This window comes from Ovis canadensis, chromosome 3 (genome assembly GCF_042477335.2).
Source record: "Ovis canadensis isolate MfBH-ARS-UI-01 breed Bighorn chromosome 3, ARS-UI_OviCan_v2, whole genome shotgun sequence".
Taxonomy (NCBI): domain Eukaryota; kingdom Metazoa; phylum Chordata; class Mammalia; order Artiodactyla; family Bovidae; genus Ovis; species Ovis canadensis.
In genome coordinates this window covers 189,553,832-189,566,859 of record NC_091247.1, presented here as the reverse complement: position 1 = coordinate 189,566,859, position 13,028 = coordinate 189,553,832, and the positions used below count along the sequence as shown (strand labels likewise).

The 13,028-nt window shown below is 44.2% G+C and overlaps 1 protein-coding gene across 4 annotated transcripts in view; it reads right to left on the bottom strand.

Annotated features, from left to right (window-relative positions):
- Nucleotides 1-5,119, bottom strand: part of DENND5B (DENN domain containing 5B) — a 228,650-nt gene extending 223,531 nt beyond the window's left edge. For all 4 annotated transcript variants that reach the window (XM_069585398.1, XM_069585399.1, XM_069585400.1 and 1 more), the window contains exon 1: nucleotides 2,109-5,119. In XM_069585398.1, the coding sequence (XP_069441499.1) occupies nucleotides 2,109-2,235 (127 nt within the window). In that variant the 5' untranslated portion in view covers nucleotides 2,236-5,119. The remainder of the gene's footprint in view (nucleotides 1-2,108) is intronic.
- Nucleotides 5,120-13,028: the final 7,909 nt, after the last annotated feature.

Here is a 13,028-nt window from a genome sequence, read left to right as displayed (position 1 = left end):
CTATGAAGCCCTAACTTCTTCTCAGTGATGACAGCTACTACTCTCCTTCTTACTCAGTATTGGCCTCCTTGCTGTTACCACAAAACTAGGAAGTCTTCCACCTCAGGTCTTTGCACATGCTGTTTCCTCTGCCTACAATGCTGTTCCCTGAGACAATCCCCATGGCCAGCTTCTTCACCTCCTTTAGGGTTCTTTTCAAACATTATCTTATCAGCGAGGCCTTCCCTAACCATCTTATTTAAAATCATTACAACCCTACAAATTCCATCATTCTGTTGGCACTGCTCTACTCTCATCTCCCAGATGTATTTTTCCTCACAGCACTTAATAACCTCTGACAAAACTACATATGTTTATTATTTCTTTACACTACAATGTAAGCTCTATGATGGCAGTGATTTTTTTGACTGCTTTGATTACAGCTGAGCCCAGTGCCTAGAACACAATCTATACCTAAAGGCTTTCAAAACTACTTACTGAATGAATGCATTAAAATTTTTTTTTTACTGTTTTGTTAAAGCCATTCTCACTATGCCCAAAGAGACTCAGGTCACACTTACAGGTGCTGTTTTAGCTTTACTAGGCATACAGACTTGATGAAGAAAAAAATACAGGCTTTTTCCAGTCATCAGTAACCACTGACAGAAGGTCTCCAAGTGACTCAGTGTCATAAATGTTTAGGGAAATGTTTAGGGGGAAAGGGATTCTAGAAATCTAAAATAACCCCTTCACCAATCCTGAAAGAGGAATCTCTCCAAACATTTCTTTTTTCTAACTCCATAACCCTTAACAAAGCCATTCTTAATACGTACATGAAGAAACGACAGGAATATATAATTTTACATAGCCTGGTACTCATCTCTCTTTTCAAATAAAATTTTTAAGTAAAATTAGACATAGCTTTTGTTGAAAATGTTTTGCTGTGAAACTGACTTAAGATATTCATTTAGCCAAGAGGTGAGCTGGTGGGTATTGTTCTAAAGGCTGAATAGTTCTGTTTACTACTGTTTATTATTTAATACATTCTTCACAGTCACCCCCTCCCCGCCAAAAAGGAAAACACACACACACACACACATACACTGGTGCAATCAAGAATGCTATGTCCAAAAAAGCTGTTCTGAAAGGCTATGACCTAAGTGTTTAACACTGACACAGATAAAGTTCAAGCGGTAGATGTCACTTGTCTCACACGTCAAAAAAAAAAAAAAAAAAAATCGAGATTCAGAACCCAAGAAGGCAAGCAGAAAGAAACAGGCGTGAAAAATGAAATCAGTCGTTTCTCCCCAGGCTCCTCCTGACACTGCGCACACACCCCTGCCCCCTCCACCACCAGCCTTTAACAGCCCCCTTTCCAGCGGCTGCTCCCCAGCTCAGCCCCGCACTGCGCCATCAAATAATGAGTCAAGAGGACGCACGATGCCCCTCCGGGAAAACCCAGGCAACAACACTCGGTGCACCCAACTGAGTGGAAATGTCTAACTCCTTAAACTCGGAACCCTATAGGCGGTATCAACAATGCATCGTCCTAAGTCCCGAGGTTCAAAGATCTTCTCCAGCCCCCGCGATACTGCCAAATCGACAGGATTCCAAAAGGTGACTCCACCGTCAGCGCAGAACCCGAGGCCGGAGGCGGCGCAGACCGCGAACACTCAAGGATGAAGTCCAATCAGCCGCCCGCCCCGCGCCCGCCCCGCGGGCCGCCGCCGCCTGGGTGGACTCTCGCCCCGCGGCCCCCGACGCCCCCTCCCCGAAGGGTCGGGGCGCCGCGTCACGTGCAGAGGCTGAAACTTCGAGGTCCGGGCTGAGGGTTGGGGGCGGGAGCACAGCGAGGCCGGGAGTTAACGCGCCCGGTGACTCACCGGCCGCCTCCGCCGGCAGCTGCGGGCGAGGGGGCCGGCTTGCGGGCGCCCGCGGGCTCAGCAGAGCACCCTGCACGCGGAATAAATAACAATGTCATTAAACCGCTGCCCGAGAGCCTGGCCAGCCAGCCAGAGAGCGCCGCCGGGAGCTGACTTTGTCTGGAGCCGGCACCCCGCCTCCCGCGCGTCCCCGCAGCGTCCCCCGCGTCCCTGAGGGGACCCCGCGCTGCCGCAGCCCGGCCTTACCCGCCAGCTCGTCCGGCTCCAGCCCGCTGTCCGCGTCGATCCCGCACAGCACGAAGTAGTGCGCGAAGCGGCAGGCGGCCGGGGAGGAACCCGAGGCCGGGCCGGGCGCCGCGCCGCTCCCGCTCATCCCGGCCGCGCTGCTCCAGTCGCCGCCGTCGCCTGAGAGGACTCGCTGCTGAGGCTGCCGCTCGGGCTTCGGTCTCCGCGCGCCCGCCCTAGGGCGATCCGGGCGAGCCCATGGCCGCACAGCCGCCGCTCGTTAGCGCAGCCTCGCTCCTCGCTCGGCGCCGGGGAAGCGGCCTCGAGCTCGTGCCCGGTCGGTCCCGCTCCCGGTGCCCGGCGGGGGAGGGGCGAGCGGGGGGAGTGTCGCCGTGAGAGGCCCGCGTCGCCGCAGCTGCGCTCGCGAGCTGGGAGCCTCGCCGTCTGGCGCCCGCCGGTCAGCTGAGCGGCGCTCTGGCGGTGGGAGCGCGGGGAGGGCGGGGGCGCGGAGGGGAGGGCGCGCTCGCGAGGGGCGGGAGCGCGCGTTTCGGCGGTGCGTGCGCGCGCGTCCAGCGGGCTCGGAAGGGAGCACCGGATGCTGGCGGGATTCGTGCCAGCCCGGCGGCCGGGGCTGCGGCACAAGGGCGACCCCACACACGCGCCTCCGGCTGCCAACAAGAGGCAAAGCCGCAGAGGAAATGCTTCCTATCCTGAATTTTTTAAAAAGACATGCAGCTTGGGGAAAGGTTAACGGCTGCTCCGAAATCATTTCCCACAACGATCTGGACCATCAACATATTTTAAACTGACAAGTGCGGATGTCCATCTTATTTTAAGATCGTAGTCCTTGAATTCTTCCACCAGCGCCCAACCCTGCTCATAAGCCATCCTTCCTCACCGAATTGGTGCCTACTCAATGGCACAAAGAAAACAAAAAACCCACTCAATATCCACAAAGCTTTAAGACTTCTACTGCTACTGCTAAGTCGCTTCAGTCGTGTCCGACTCTGTGCGACCCCATAGACGGCAGCCCACCAAGAACACTGGAGTGGGTTGCCATTTCCTTTTCCAAGACTTCTAAAATGACCACAATTACCAACTTCCCCTAGCCGACCCATTCCGTAATTTATCCTGACATTTTCCAGGTCAGTGTAATGTAGTCAAGGCGCTCCAGTTCCCCAGCTCTGTACTCATTTGAACTTATCTGCTCTTCCAGCAGGTACAATCGGCGGCTAATAAGGCAAAAGAAATTAAACCTTGAACTCTTCTCTTCACAAGGCTAAGGCTTTCTTACCCTGCTCTTTCCTCTGACTCTCCACTCTTCACAACGACATCACAGATTTACTCTTACTCCCTTGAAAAGTGAAAAACTAAATCCATACTATCTCCACATGGTCATTCCTTCCATACCACTTTGGTACTCTTTTTTAGGGATTTGGGTATAATGTATGGGGTGGGGTGGGGGGAGCGTGTGGGTATGCATCGTGACATTTCTGGTAGACATTCTAGCAAATATTCCAGGGAGATGGACTGAGAGACCAAACCTCAATTATTTGACTGGAAAATGTCCTCCCTGGAAGATATGTATGGAAGTTCAGTGGGCTTCCCAGGTGCCGCTAGTCGTAAAGAGCCCACCAGCCAGTGTAGGAGACTAAGGGACAGGGGTTTGATCCTTGAGTCTGAAGATCCCTTGGGGAGGGGCACAGCAACCCACTCTGCAGTCTTGCCTGGAGAATCCCATGAACAGAGGAGCCTGGCAGGCTACAGTTCATCAAGTTGCAAAGAGTTGGAGTCGACTGAGCGACTGAACACTCACTCACTCAGGTGGCTCAGTGATAGAGAACCTGCCTGCCACTGCAGGAGACCCCAGAGACAAAAGCTCCATCCCTGGGTTGGGAAGATCCCTTAGAGAACGAAATAGCAACCGATTCCAGTATTCTTGCCTGGAAAATCTCATGGAAGAGCCTGATGTGCTGCAGTCCATGGAGCACATACACGCATACCATCAGGTACTGTAGCTTGTACCCTCACTTTCTCCTCAGGTTTGAAGTGTAAGAAGAATAAAAAAATCAGAATGAGCCACAGCCTGGGTAATGCACCTTTAGCTCCTACTCCACCCTGCACTTTTCCTTCAAAACACTTACAATGACCTTTCCTATGTCTGTCTGCTCAACTGGATTGTAAGCTCCACAGAGCAGGAGTCAGGATCCTGCTAGGTTCAGCCTGTTTCTATTTTAGTGTCTAGCAGAACCCTGGTCCACCTAGCCCCTCAATTCATGTTTATTAAATGAATGAAAGAAGGGTGGTTATATCGGTAGTAACAAGTTGTTAATGCTACTAGGAAAATACAGAAATTCTATCTGTGACATATTTATGAACATATGCTAATTTGCTATTATGAAATGATTGCTTTTTCTCATATAGACAGAACTGAAATATGTAAAACAATTTCACTAATGAGGGGAGAGAATGACAGGATGTGTATGTGTTTCTCCTATCTTTGCTGGTAGATCCTTACAGAATGTTTGTTTGATTCTAGATTAACAAAGGACAATAGAAAACTAATTCACTGTTTGAACTAGCCAAGGGATATGGTACTTTTGTTGATTTGAAAAGTAACTGACTTAAAAAAATGTTTTATTTGGTTGTGCTGGATCTTAGCTGTGTTATGTGGGATCTTTTAGTTGTGGCTAAAATCTTGCCTAAAGCTTTCAATAGAATTATCACACGTTACAAGGTTAAAACTCTAATTTGAAAATACCTGGGTATGTTCCTAATCATCACTTTAGAACAACACTGTGGTATATTCTGCATTAAGCTGCAATAAAACAAAGTTGAAAGAATAACCAAGAGAGACTTCCCTAGTGGTACAGTATTTAAGAGTTCACTGTGCAATGCGGAGGAAGCGGGTTCAAGTCCTGGTCAGGGAAGTAAGATCCCACATGCCTTGGAGCACCTAAGCCTGTGTGCCACAGCTAGAGAGTCTAAGACAACAGAAGATCCTGCATGATGAAGATCTCAGCAAAAAAAAAGAAAAAGAATTAACTATACATCAATGCACATATGTTTTCCTCTAAAATGATGACACAGAAATAAATTAGCTAAGTGAATAAAATGACTTAAATCTTTTTTTAAAGGACATTTTTATTTATTTATTTAAATTTATTATTATTTTTTTTTTACTTTACAATATGGTATTGGTTTTGCCATACATTGACATGAATCCTCCATGGGGGTACATGTGTTCCCCATCCTGAACCCCGCTCCCTCTTCCCTCCCCATCCCATCCCTCTGGGTCATCCCAGTACACCAGCCCCGAGCACCCTGTATCATGCATCAAACCTGGACTGGCGATTCATTTCACATGTGATAATATACATGTTTCAATACCATTCTCCCATATCATCCTGCCCTCACCCTCTCCCACAGAGTCCAAAAGACTGTTCTATACATCTGTGTCTCTTTCGCTGTCTCGAATACAGGGTTATCATTACCATCTTTCTAAATTCCATATATATGCGTTAGTATACATTAGTATACTAGCGTTAGTATTAGTGTTTTTCTTTCTGGCTTACTTCACTCTGTATAATAGGCTCCAGTTTCATCCACCTCATTAGAACTGATTCAAATGTATTCTTTTTAATGGCTGAGTAATACTCCATTGTGTATATGTACCACAGCTTTCTTATCCATTTATCTGCTGATGGACATCTAGGTTGCTTCCATGTCCTGGCTATTATAAACAGTGCTGTGATGAACATTGGAGTACACGTGTCTCTTTCAATTCTGGTTTCCTCAGTGTGTATGCCCAGCAGTGGGATTGCTGGGTTGTACGGCAGTTCTATCTTCAGTTTTTAAAGGAATCTCCACACTGTTCTCCATAGTGGCTGTACTACTTTGCCTTCCCACCAACAGTGTAAAAGCGTTCCCTTTTTTCCACACCCTCGCCAGCATTTATTGCTTGTAGACTTTTGGATCGCAGCCATTCTGACTGGTGTGAAATGATACCTCATTGTGGTTTTGATTTGCATTTCTCTGATAATGAGTGATGTTGAACATCTTTTCATGTGTTTGTTAGCCATCTGTATGTCTTCTTTGGAGAAATGTCTGTTTAGTTCACTGGCCCATTTTTTGATTGGGTCATTTATTTTTCTGGAATTGAGCTGCAGAAGTTGCTTGTAAAATGACTTAAATCTTACAAGGTATTTCAACTGTGTTGAGAAGGGGAGAGATCATATCTCTATTCCCATGCTAAGATAACTGTTGTTGGCACCATTCTTCCTTTCCACCATGTCATCTACACATATTCATAACCAAGAGAGACAGGATTGCTAAAGAAACTACTCAGAGCCCTACACATTCCTTAGACCACGTTTTACTAGTAGTCAGAGTCACCATATGTTATGCCAGGTTAGCAGTAATCAGTTAATTCCTCATTCCTGTGCCTCCTGCAGGGAGCAAACCCTGGCATGGCTGAACCTCTCCACACATAAGTCATCCCCTCCATTAGAGGTTTTACCAGAGAGTCCTTTAGAGATCATTGCTCAAATACTTAACAGCATTGCCTTCCATTCTGCTGCTGTTCCTGGTACATATGCTGCCCACCTGGAAACCTACAGTGGAGGCAACAATCCCATAGCACAAAACATGCCAAATAATCGCAATTCCAACAAAAGATTCTCTTTTGTGGCAGAATTTTTTTGAGCAATGTTTTCTTCTGCCAACTAAAAAGGTTTCTGGGAAAATCTTACCACTATTAAAAATTATTTAGAAAATCAATAATCATATTCCCTCATCATTAGTTTCAGAAAAAGCATTAGTTTATGCCAATAAGAGTTTGGTGGCAGAACTTCCCTGGTGATCCAAAGGTTGAGAATCCACATTCCAGTGAAGGGACACGGGTTCGATCCCTGGTTGGGGAACTAAGATACCCCATGCCTCAGGGCAAATTAGCCTGTATTCTGCAATTATTGAGCCCATGCAAGCTGGAGCCTGTGTTCCACAACACGAGAAGTCCAACCACTGTAACCAGAAGTCCCAAGCGAGGTACAACTAGAGAATGCCCCCGTACTGCAACAAAGATCCAATGCAACCAAAAAAAAAAAAAAAATAGAGTTTGGAAGCTAAACAGCCAACTCACAGTTTTACATAAATCTGTTTCCACCTTAAACAATGGGTCTAAAATTATTTTTAAAAAAAACTTTTGTCTAAGTCATTATGCTAATGATCTGAGAATATGAAACTAAATAAGACACAATCCCTTTTCCTCATGAGTTTATAGTCTAGCAGGAAAGAAAATAGATGGGTAAACTTCATGGCAAATAGATAGGGAAACAATGGAAACAGTGACAGACTTTATTTTCTTGGGCTCCAAAATCACTGCAGATGGTGACTGCAGCCATGAAATTAAAAGATGCTTGCTCCTTGGAAGAAAAGCTATGACCAACCTAGACAGCGTATTGAAAAGCGGAGACATTACTTTGCTGCCAAAGGTCCGTCTAGTCAAAGCTATGGTTTTTCCAGTAGTCATGTATGCATCTGAGAGTTGGACCATAAAGAGGGCTGAGTGCTGAAGAATTGATGCTTTTGAACTGTGGTGTTGGAGAAGATTCTTGAGAGTCCCTTGGACTGCAAGGAGATCAAACCAGTCAATCCTAAAGGAAATCAATCCTGAATATTCATTGGAAGGACTGATGCTAAAGTTGAAACTCCAATATTTGGCCACCTCATGCGAAGAGCTGACTCATTAGAAAAGACCTTGATGCTGAGAGAGGTTGAAGGCAGGAGGAGAAGGGAATGACAGAGGATGAGATGGTTGGATGGCATCACGGACTCGAGGGACATAAGTTTTGAGCAAGCTCCAGGAGATGTTGCAGGACAGAGAAGCCTGGCATGCTGCAGTCCATGGGGTTGCAAAGAGACACGACTGAGCAATGGAACAACAAGGAAGGAAAATATTTTTCAAAACTAATTAAAATACCATTAGAAATAGTAAAAAGTAAAATATTGTGTATTCCACATGACACGTTCTATAAATATGTGGGATATAGTGAACAGAAGTCAGATCTTATTAAGGAATCCAATATGACACCATGAACGTGGTCATATTTGAGATGATCTCATAAAAGAAATAGGAGGTAGAACTGGGAGGGAACATCCGGGCACAGAAGAAATGACTGGGGTATAAAAGTGTATAGAGGACAGAAATTCAGTTGGAGCCAGAGCATGAAGGGCCTTGAATGCCAGGCAGTAGGGGTAACTCACTTTCTTGGTTTTGCTGATACCTGAGAGCTCGGCTTAGCTAGCTTTGAATGAGTTTAACACAGAATATTTGAAATCAGCAAAGCTAGCTCCCTCATTTTACAAATAAAAATGTCTTAAGTTCCACTGGATTTTCGTGACTTACCCAAACACACACTGTCAGTGGTGGAACTGGGAACAAAACCAAAGACTGGATTGTAGACTATCTAAGGCCTTCTCAGCTCTGATGTCTGTGTGTATGTGTGCACATACACTCAGTCATGTCTGACTCTTTGCAACCCCATGGACTGTAGACCCCCAGGCTCCTCTGTCCATGGAACTGTCCAAGCAAGAAAACTGGAGTGGGTTGCCATTCCCTTCTCCAGGGGATCTTCCAGACCCAGGGGTTGAACCTGTGTCTCCTGAGTCTCTTGCATTGGTAGGCCAATTCTTTACCACTGAGCCACCTGGAAAGCCCTCTGATGTCTGTAAGTCTATGAAATCTCTCTACCTGAGTTGACTAATCTTTTCCCTCTGTGCTGCTTATGACTTCTCATCTTAGGTTCACTTCAGAATTTGATTATTTTTTTCTTTTGTGATGAACATTTTTCAAGCATACAGAAAGACTAGAATAATGGACACCTGTCGGACACGACTGGAGCGACTTAGCAGCAGCAGCAGCAGCAGCAGTATACCCATCACTTAGTCTTTAAAAATTTTTTGTTATGGTAAAGTCACATTATATAAAATATACTGTTTTAACCATATTTAACAGTATAGTTCAGGGGCACTAAATACATTCACATTGTTGTACCATCATCCTCCTGAATTTTTCATCTTCCTAAATTGAAACTCTGTCCCCATTGAACACCAACTACCCATTCTCCCTCGCCTATCCCAACCTCCTCCCCTACCATCTACCAGGGTACTTTACGATTCCATGAATTTGACTATTCTCCCATCACCTGGTTTGAATATTAACATTTTGCCATTTAATTGTTTTTTTTACTGAAGTGCGTGGGTGCTTAGTCGATCAGTTGTATCCAACTCTTTGTGACCCTGTGGACTATAGCCCACCAAGCTTCCCTGTCCATGGGATTCTCCAGGCAAGAAAATTGGAGAGGGTTGCCATTTCCTCCTCCATTTTACTGAAGTATTTGAAAGTAAATAAAGCACAAGATTAGTCAGCATTTTGAGTATGTCTGTCCTATCTAAAGTTTCGCATAAACGTTTCCTTACTTTCTCAATGAAATATCTAGACCTTCTTTTCTCCCTTTACCTCACATAAAATACCCAACATTAGTTCCTTTTCATCATCTAGTCCTGTTCTTTCTCTTTTTTCCAATAATACTTTAGTAGATTTACGTGTAATTGTTTTCTCAGGACTGCCTCCTTCTGAGAACCTCCTTCCTTTCATTCCAACCAAATTGCTCTCTCAGAAGCTACAATGATATTATACAACATCACACACGTGCACACGTGTGTGTGTGTACACACACACACGCACACACACACTCCTCTCAGACGAATTGATTGGTCTAGAAGACGGCTTATGGCTCAAGCTGGGCCAATAAGCGATTCCCATTGGTCGTGGACTTCGGGCCCAGAGAGTTGAGGTGGTCTCTCCGCAGATGGCCAGTGTTGTAAGCGGAAATCCTCAGGAGATACCAGTGGGCATGTTTCTGTTGTGTGAAGAAAAATAGTCTGCAGCGAGAGAGAAGAATGAGACTGACGTTCAGGACAGAGAAGACAAATGGAGCAAACACCCTTTATCGTTATTGTGAATTTGACTTTTTTTTTTTGCCTAAGGTAATTTAAGTTGGGCTTCTGCCACTTGCAGCCGAAAGAGCACATATTTAAGTGCAATTTGGCCTGGAGAATGTTGACAGGAAGAATTGGGCAAACCTTCAGGCTACCCTGGGCTAAAAAGTATAAAGACTTGTCTATACATCCACTCAGCCCCTGATTCAAAGGATATGAAGAGAACCTGTATTTCTGTATGTTTTAAAGATCTCTGCGTGCATGCATGCTAAGTCACTTCAGTCGTGTCCAACTGTGTACAGTCCTGTGGACTGCAGGCTGCAAGGCTCCTCTATCCATGGGATTCTCTAGGCAAGAATACTGCAATGGGTTGCCATGCCGTCCTCCAGGGGATCTTCCCAACCCAGGGATCAAACCCGAGTCTCTTAACATCTCCCCACATTGGGAAGCAGATTCTTTACTGCTAGCACCACCTAGGAAGCCCTCAAGATCTCTATACAATTATAAAGACACAAACCTGTAGAAACTAAGTGTACCTTATCTGTCTACTTCTCGAAACAATAGCAAACTATATTTGAAGTATCATACATTTATTTCCTCAATTGTTGATAGGTTGCATTTTGTGTTCAGAAATCTTCCCCCAGGCCATACCCTGACACAGCACACAGAAGGGAACATTTGAGATTGCAGAGCAACTGCATTTAACCTAGTATTGCCATCCCATGTAAGTTCCAGGAGGAAAGAAAACAGCCGAATCTTCAGTGCTTGCAACATTTAATTAGATTAGCTTCTTCCATCAGAGAAATGAGGACCATGAACAGCCTTTGCTATCCATCACCCACGAGAACAGTAAGCATCGGGTAAAGGAGGGGCCACGAGTGTTACAGTAGTAGAAGTCCCTCCTTATGGAAACAGGAGGCAAGAGGAAAGGAAGTTCCTCCCTAAGGAGTGTTTGTTTAATCAGAAGCCATTCCCCTCCCTTCATTGTGTAGCCTGGATGTTGTTTGGGTGGGACTGGCCTTACCACTAACTCTAGGGGGAGGCTTTGTGAACCTATGACCTTTTCAAGGGTTAATAATTTGGAGATGTACAATTGTCTATTGTGTAAGCTGGTCTATTTAGTGTGAGGTTCGGAACCTTTGTTTGACAGAGGAAGGAGCACCATCTTCCCATCTTGGATGTCAGTAAGGAAGAATACAGAATTGCTGGTAGCCCTATGGGGGAAAGCCAGACCAAGGATGAAGCCATCATACAGGTCAGTGCAGAGAGTAGAGAAACTCTGAAAAGCAGATTGTATCGTGAACTCTGGGTCAAATCACACAAGAAGCCAGCTCAGTATCTGAAGTTTGTCAGTTAATGTAAGCCAATACATTCCTTTTAGTGTTTCAGCCAGCTTGAATTATTTTTCTTTTACTTGCAACTAAAAGTATGCCCCCCAAATAAGGGGATTGGTCTGTAAGATCCTTCCCAGTTTAAAAAAAAAATACATATTTTAAACCTAAAAGGAAAGAATATGTAAGTCCATATTCTGGAGGAAAAAACAACCCAGGCTTATCTCTTTTCAAGGAGGTAACAGTAAGCCACTAGAATCTCAGGCAGCTAGGGCAGGCTCCCCACTGAGAATCAGGGTCCATAGCGTGAGGAAGAAATTGATAGTTTCTTTGGTTGGATGGATTCCTTGTCACAAAGCCAAGATTGAGAATATGAGTAGTGATTAAAATACAGATCTTCCATCAAAGTTTAGAACACTCCTACCTTTTGGTTCAACAGTTCTGCTTCTCAGAACCTCTCCTACAAAAACACACAAGTAAAGCATACTGTGTGCAATGATATTACCTGAAACATTGTTTATGATATAAAAAAATGGAGACAATCTTATTTCTACCAAGAGGAAATGCTTATATAAATTATAGTATATTTATGTGGTGTAATGCAAAGAAAGAAGTTGCATTGGTGGAAAAAAAAATTCACTATATGGTTGAATGGAAAATCAAGAAAGAAAATATGTAGTATGATTCTGTGTTAAAAATAAACTATACATATGTTTGTGCTTAAAAAATATGAAAAGCATCCACTTTTTATTTTTCATATCTCTGAATATTAAATTTATTAATTATTAAAAATTGTACAACAGGCATCTATTGCTTTTTGTAATTCAAAATCTTTCTTTGAAAGTGTGTATGTGTATTTTTCTGTGAGATTATCAACATTGTGAATCATAGTCATTCTCATAAACATAACTCACACTTGTAGCTATTTTACTGACTTATCCTTAAGGGTAATTCGAATGACTATAGATAAAGTAATATTGAATATATGCATATATACACATGCATGCATAATGGAGAATGAATTGACAATTTTAAAAATAGTTTTATTTATTTTTGGTTGCTCTGGGTCTTCATTGCTGCATTGCTGCATGGGGGTTTTCTCTAGTTGAATGCACAGGCTTCTCACTGCGATAGCTTCTCTTGTTTCAGAGCCCGGGCTCCAGGGCATGTGGGTTCAGTAGCTGTGGCACACAGGCTCAGTTATCCCAAGGCATGTGAAATCTTCCCGGAGCAGGGAGCAAACCCATGTCCCTTGCATTAGCAGGCAGATTCCCAATCCCTAGACTACCAGGGAAGTCCTCAAGAATTCTTGCCGTGTGCCTACTGTATGCCAGGCAGTGTTCTAGTGATATGTCAAAGAGTCCTACAGATTTACAGTGTTGCACATAAGGAGATCCAAAATAGTCTTAAGAATACAAGTAACTATAAATGTTGAAATCTAGCAGGGTATAATGTTTATGTATGCATAATTTTCAATCAAAACTATTTAATTTGGCTATTCATTAATGAACTTGATTTCATGTTATAAATGTGCAGTCTTCCTCAGTTTCAACTACAAATTTCATGGTTGAAACCACCAAATTGAAAAGCCAACTAAATAAAACTACCA